The following is a 7,742-nucleotide window of genomic DNA, read 5'->3' on the forward strand; positions in this document are numbered from 1 at the left end:
CTGTACTTGTTCTTACTTTACCAAATGTTTAAATCATAAATCACATATCATTTCAGTTAGTAATTTTTATACTGTAAATGTGAAGTCACTACTGTATAACATTGTTTTTTTTAAAGAGGAAGGAGTTGTAGTGATGTGACTACGTCACGATGTTGATCATATCATGTGACTAGGGCGGCCAGCGTGATTAGCTGAAAGATATGCTAAATAAAGAGACACATAAAAATGGACACTTGTTGTAGGGTCGTTATTTGGTATGATGTGTCAATTGAATTGGAGTATCGGATGATTTGTTGCAATCATCGATAAACAATATTAAAATGCCCCTCACAGAATGGACGGAAAAAGACAAACCTCAATTGGTAATTAAATTAATTAAATTTACAATGATGAATAGTATTAGAAGTAGTAACCATGTATAAAGTTTTTCATAACCTGGTTCCATCATATTTGACTGAGTGCTTCTCAATAATTTTAAACTAAAATTACATCACCAGATAAAATAAAAGTAATGTAATTTTCCCCCCACCCACCACCCCATTTTCTTTTTCTTGTGTGATGTTTGTGTGTGTTGCTGAATTTGGGATTACAGTGATTTGGTTCACTTTAGTTTACCTTGGTTTCCCCAGGCTTCGAGGGTTTTTTTTTTGCCACTCTCATTTTAGTACATTATGTTGTTAAAAAGACCAAATAAATAATGAAATGAAATATATGAAATGAAAGATGATCTTCCACACACTGAATATAAACTCCCAAAACACTGCTTTTTTCCAAGGAAGTATAGAATAACTCCTTTGTAGTTAAAATAACTCATTAAAAACAACAGTGTAGGATTTGCCTAACTACACTTTTTTGCATCATCTATTATTCTTTTACAACTGTCATTTTTCTTGATATCTACGATGTATACAAGGCAAATATTAATTAATTTCATTATAATATTTTATTTTTAGGTTCCCACTGATGATGAGAAAGGTATTCTTGAAACATGTATGCTTCACGATTGGGCTCGCTATCAAGTTCAAGATTAAAGACAGTTTGTTGTATAATTAAATGCCTTGTGGTGTATATTTATATTTCAGCCGCTCTGAGTTTCTTTTCTATTCTTCCTTTATCTTTTTATATTTTGTGTTATTTCTATTCATAAAAAATAGATTACTTAAACATGCATTCATATACTTATTTTTAAATAACACTTTGTTATTGTTTTAAGTACTGTGTCTGTATTTAACATTTTTCTATGTCAATTTAAATTCGGAGGTATGTCTGGTATCTTCATAAGACGTTTATGAATGGATACTTCGTTCGAAGCAAGAAATCAAGTTGTTTACCCAGAAATTTAATCATGAAAACACTATTTGCCAATCTAGCAACATGGACATTTCAGGTAAGTAGGCCTAATAAAATGTAAAAAATGAGGGAAACTTCAAACAATACAGTTAAACAAAGCAACCAAATTATCAAAAGAAGTCAATTGATTAGACGAAACCGATTAGAACACATGATAAAACTGCCAGAGGATACAGTACTACCAAAACAGATTATTAACAAACCTCTCAAAACTTCACATTTACATTAAAGTGAAAGAGCAGTGGATGGACAAAATTTAAGTAGAAGTGCCTGGTATTCAGTTATTACTATTAAATTACCGTACAGTTTAAAATTCTCGTACAAGAAAAATAGCAAAATAAGAATTCTACTATTTTTCAGCAAGTGCTTCACAAGTTAAAGTGAAAGAGTGACAGACGGACGGACAAAGTTCCCTAGAAGAGAACTGCCTAAATGTGAGTATAATAAGTCATTAAAATAAATAAGATTTAATTAATATTATATTAGCGCAGGTGCCTCACGCCTATCTGTACAGGCGGAGTAATATGGTTTAGGTCATGCCTTTCGGTTAGAGAGTGTATCCTTGCTACGAGATGCTCTTTGACAAATACTATGGCGCCAGTTCATACTAGAGGCGAGTCTCTCTGAACCCTTGGTTCAATTTATATTATCAATCTGTTAAACTGGGAAAAACTTAAGTATGTCAATCCAGATATTAGTTATGGTATTAGGGGATAGTTTTGTCTCCAGAATTCAAAGCCAATTACAGTAGTTGGTAGATAAGCGAATTTCAGTTTTGCCAGCACGCAGTTTACAGTCGATTGCATAGGCCTAAGTGGCGCTAACGTCGAAAGCTGGCTTGTTAAGGACTTCCCAAATGTGAGTATAATATTACTTACAAGACGACAAAGATGCTTGACTACTACCACTTTCGAAATGTTAGTATGGATATGTTAATATGATGACACGATAAACAGAATTTTTTCAACTTGTTGGGGACAAGGCTGTGAGCTGTGGTACAAATTGCCACCATAGATGGACATTTTCAGTTTATACTTAAAAAATGCTCACCAAAAATGAGGTTCTGGAGCAAGTCGAAGTCCTTTTCTTTGATTTCTTCGCAAAGACCAAACCAAACAAATGTGGAATTGACAACATATGGATCACCCACACCCACAACCCAAGAAGAAGTAGAAGTAACAATCAACAAATGTAATGACATCAATGGCGAAATCATGAGAAATTTTAGCAACTACGCCAACAAAACCATTGGGCCAGACGACTTCATTAACTTCTGAATGGGGACAAAACACTCTTTAACAAAATGTATGTGTTGAATTACGTAGAAATTGCTTTAAGAGACATAAACAAACTTGTAACAGGGATTTTTCGGAAAAAGAAGTAAATGCACAAGAACAAGTGTTCTCAACACATTGCAAGAAAAGCGTTCAAACAAGGCTGTGAGTGATAAAAATATGGATTCTGGACAAGACAAGGCAAAACCTCAAGGTACTACCATGGATGAACATTTGGAAATATATGTTTCAAAGATGATGAGGATGTCTGATAGCTACACCACCAAAACGTTAATACAAGGATACAGAAAATTTTATTCAGGACGAAGATGAAGAGAAGTCCCAATTCCCGATGAAAAAATGCAGTTGCAAATAAACGAGATGCATGTACAATAGCACCGCTAAATTATGCAGAAATTGCTTTTAAAACATTTTTTGTAGTTAAACTTGATTTTTTAAGCTTATTAAATGAAGAAATCTGTTCTATTTGTTAAAATATATGTATTTATCTATTAAATCAACTCTATTTTTGAAAATATATTTTTGTATTCAAAGAAAAAAGAGACATTTTGGTAGAAAATTTAAACAGATGGGAATACTGTAGCTATCTACAGGTTCTATGGTTTATATTTAGTTGTTTTTTCATGACAATTTCAAATTAACCCTCAATGACTTTCTCATGCATTCAGAATTATGAACTGATATTAGAAAGTATTATGGCTGGTGAAATATATAAATACTAAAGTTGCATTTTTTAAAACTTAAAGCAATTTCCTAAGAGATGAAAATCACAAACCAGGTATGACTACAATACGATAACAATGCTGATATCTTGGCAGGCATCAGAGTTTGCTTTTCAGTCCTGCATCTGAAGCACTGTAACATGTTCCTGGTTTATTATCACAACGCAGATGTTGATTGAAAAATGCTAATATGTTTCGCCACGCATCCTCTTGTGCCTCGGCATGTTCATTGGTTCTTCCACCAAATAATCCTACACCCACTGTTAAAAAGAACATGATCATGAATTATTTTAATGGAACTTGATAGTCACATGTTGGAATCTTTTAACCACAAAAAATTCTGAAATACAATGCTATTTTAAGATGCACCTAAAGCTGACCATTCACTCCGCGCGATGGTCATCGGCCGACGTGATTCTGTGAAGAACGCAACGCTACCAAAAATCGGCAGACGGGGTCGCGTTGCCTAGCACTCTCAGGGAACAGAGTTTGATTAATCGTGCGACGGTCATATGACCGTGGTATGACGCAGTGAAGTGCCTGGCTTACCCAACAGACAGATTATCTCAAAGAAATTTGTTGAAATAATTATAATATCAATAAAATACAAATTACTAAAAAAGCAAGTTAATATTCTTATAAATGAAAATGCTTTTTAAAGTTCCCTTGTATTGTGATTAATAATAAACTGTATAGAAATTTTGTGTGATTTGTCTGTACCAGTATTAGGGTCTGTTAACATTATATTACATCCATATATAGGCATCATGATGTAAAATCATGCCCACATGGGCAAAAAAACAGGTATAATCCTTGATAATAAATATTTGAGAAAAACTCCATCAGGATTCGAAACCCAAGACCTTCCAATTACTGTTCAGATACTCTACCAACTGAGCTACCAACAGATGTACACCACCAAGTGGTGTACATCTGTTTTTTCCCCATGGTATTGCATAATATGCAAAGAATAACAGTAAACTTTCAGGTATAAACCAATTGTTATACCAAGTTCAGAATTTGCATTTAGTATTTTGCCATGCAAATGGTAGAAGGCATATTTACTTAAGCTAAAAACATAAAACGAAAAAAAAAAAACCGGAAATAATTTACACTTTAGGAAACATATCAATAAAATGGGGGCAACCTACTACTCGTACAAGACGTACCAAATATTATTTATTTATTTATTTGTTATTCTAAACGCCCCAGCGGGCATCCCTCCAGCATTTTCAATCTGAAGTTTTACATTTTTATATTTACTCAATTAGTAATTTTAATATTCAATTTTAACTTTTACATTTTTTTAATTTTGAATTTTGAATTGGCCTATGTTTACCTGTTTTATATATTTTACTATATATTCTAAACCTTGCCAGATCACTATCTGTAAATATTCGATCTTGTGCAATAATTACCCTGGCTTCTGGACCCCATTGGAAATAAGTCTGGTGTACAATCACTAGACTTAATGGGTCATCCAAGCATTCAATTAATTATTCATCTCCTTTTTTTATGTTCGTTCTCAATTTGTTATTGTTATGTGTGATATTGAATGCAAAATAAATCAAATCAAATCAAAGTGATTTCAATCATCTCCCCCACGTTGGGAGTCGACAAAGAACTGAGCCAGGAATAAACAGGGCCAATTTTGGGGATAACTCTAGGAGATAATGATCCATTCTCAGGATATGGTTGAGGTATTTCCATCGAGTTTGTCTCACACGGTCAAGAACTTGGAAATACTATTTTTGGTGATCACTGATAACATCTTTGAGTTTACTTACTTCTGTTGCCTTGATAAACTTCACTACTTAGTGGCGTGTACGGCGGTTCAAGCATATGTCCTGCTCCTGGGTAGCTGATTAATGTCCAGTTCTCTTTCTTGTGATCTCTCAGACGTTGACAAGCTTGGTCAGCTAACTCAGCGCTTTTAATTGCCCAATCATCTTCACCAACGACAAACAAAAAAGCACTGGTTGCTTTCTCAATCTACACAAGAAAAGAACCACAATTCCTTGTGTAGTAACATATGTAAATCAACTACAGTTGGTTGGGGAATGTATGTCTGTTGAATTGTAAAAATATTATTAACACAAATAATAATATAATAACAACAAAAACTATAAAATTACAATAATAATAACAATAACAATGATAATAATAATAATAATAATAATAATAATAATAATAATAATAATAATAATAACAGAATACTTATAATAAAAATAATAATACAGTAATAATTATATAACAATAACAATACTAAAAACAAATACAGATATTATTAAAGACCAAATCATAACTTTAATATGGTTTTCATCCAAGTGAAATAAAGAAACACCAATTAACCAATGTTTAATGCATTCCTCATACAATGGCTTTGGACTAGCATGGGATCAGAATAAAAAATTACCCATCAGACTAGCATGGTAGTTCTGTGTCACTTCAGGTCATCAAACAAAAACTTTTACTTTTGGGAAATCCTGCCCATTAATAGTCTTTTGTGTTAAATGTATTTGTTGATGTTTTTATTGTGCTTCTTTGTATGGTTTTGATAGTTGGCGAAATAAATGATACGATTGCCGTTTCTAATATTGTGGTCTAATTACCATCCAAAGCCATAACATTTCTGCCGATTAATCCTACCAGTGTTTTACTCCAGACTGATGACCGGAAGCACTAGGTTGTCACTCTGTTCAAAACCCCCTTATGGTAAGTTTCTTGAGCCACAAACACTAAATGTGTTAAAACCTATTTCAATCCATTAACAAACATACTTCAATAAAACCTTCTTTTTCAAGGTAAGGCCCAAAAACTGCACACTGTCTTGTGTCTTGCTTATCATCAACGAATATAATCCGAGAAATATCATAACTGCAATATGAAAAGAGAGAAATGTGGTGATGTTTACAAAAATAAAAAAAAGTTCAAAAATGACCTGACCATGATCAGTGATGTAAACAAAGAAAAAGGGGGTGCCTGAGCACCCTCCCAAAACCCTTTATGTTCAAAACATAAAAAAGTATAGTAAATTAATGGAAATAAATTGCAAAGTTCCTTAAAGCCTTGCACTCACTGGGTCATACGACCGTCAGCGGATAATTCCAACTCTGCTCGCTGTGAGTGTTAGATGATGCGACATTGTCTGATTGTTGATGGCAGTCTGAAAAGATCGTCATTAAGAACAATTCATTGCGCGCGCGTTGTGGTGTTGCATTCTCCATATTATCGCGGCGGCCAACGACCGACGGTCGCAGAGAATGCCCAGCTTAAGACAACCACAGCAGTCAAAAGCCATCGATCTGCTCTGTCCCCTAGATTTGCACCTTGCACCAAGTTCAGTGGATGTAGTATTTCTGTCCAACACCCCCTCCCCACATACCACCCCCTTTTAAAAATCCTTTATACACCACTGATGATAATCAAATTCAAATTACACACACACTATCAGAATCATCACAGCAGTAAAAGTGAATGGTGATAACAAATAGAAACAGCCAATTTTAAAATACATCTGCCTCCCCCCCCCCCCTCCCCCTTCACTTCGTCACTAGCACTGGTGAAAAAATATGATTCATCAAATGAACAGAATGTCAAACAAACCTTGCACTTGAAGTAATGGAATAAGATAGGAAAATTGCAGAAAACTATGTATGATGAACAATACATCATAACATTTTGAATTTATGCACAATAAATATACAACATTAACTACAATGGCTAAACAATGCATTTAACATACAAGTATTTACTGTATGTAATAACATTATTCGAAGATACCAATGCAGACACAGCTATTGCTATTACCTTACCCTAGCTGGTAAGATAGATGCATATGTCCACTAGAGTAAGTAGCCCTCCTGGCTATGAGAGTTGAATATATCTCCAGCTTAAATAATAATAATAATAATAATAATAATAATAATAATAATAATAACACATTTGTAATTATACAGTATCTTTTAAAGCTAAAAACAAAATTTGTATTGGCTTACACTAATATCATTCTTACATCATAACTGGTTTTTCTTCATTTTTGTATAGTCGTGCCGGGCTTTCTTTAAAATGATAATGTGATCCATTGATGCAAACACATGCCTTGATCTATGAAATGAATCAATGTTGATTATTAATATTCAAAATTTTCTATAAATTTATCAATAAAGATAATGATATTCATGATACTTGCATATCCCTTGTGCTGCATGCAGTTTGTTTTTTGCACGATATTTATAGTATTTGCATATCACTTGCGCTGCATGCAGTCTGTTTTTAAATGATATTCATAGTATTTGCATATCATTTGCGCTGCATGCAGTTTGTTTCTAAATGATATTCATAGTACTTGCTTATCACTTGCGCTGCATCCAGT

The 7,742-nt window shown here is 33.5% G+C and overlaps 1 protein-coding gene across 2 annotated transcripts; it reads right to left on the reverse strand.

The window, feature by feature from the left end:
• Positions 1 to 3,433: 3,433 nt before the first annotated feature.
• On the reverse strand, positions 3,434 to 7,482 carry LOC117100156 (bile acid-CoA:amino acid N-acyltransferase-like). Of its 2 annotated transcripts, none has more exons than XM_033239729.1 (4): positions 7,383 to 7,482; positions 6,148 to 6,244; positions 5,155 to 5,359; positions 3,434 to 3,627 (listed from the first exon to the last, which is right to left on the reverse strand). In XM_033239729.1, the coding sequence occupies exons 1-4, from the start codon at positions 7,385 to 7,387 to the stop codon at positions 3,467 to 3,469; spliced, it is 468 nt and encodes a 155-aa protein (XP_033095620.1). In that variant the 5' UTR covers positions 7,388 to 7,482; the 3' UTR covers positions 3,434 to 3,466. The 2 variants fall into 2 exon arrangements, with proteins under 2 accessions (XP_033095620.1, XP_033095619.1); XM_033239728.1 differs by having other exon boundaries at positions 7,366 to 7,474.
• Between the last annotated feature and the right edge of the window lie 260 nt (positions 7,483 to 7,742).

Source organism: Anneissia japonica, unplaced genomic scaffold, assembly GCF_011630105.1.
Source record: "Anneissia japonica isolate Jap-2015-1 unplaced genomic scaffold, ASM1163010v1 scaffold4612_len8241_cov111, whole genome shotgun sequence".
In the NCBI taxonomy this organism is placed as follows: domain Eukaryota; kingdom Metazoa; phylum Echinodermata; class Crinoidea; order Comatulida; family Comatulidae; genus Anneissia; species Anneissia japonica.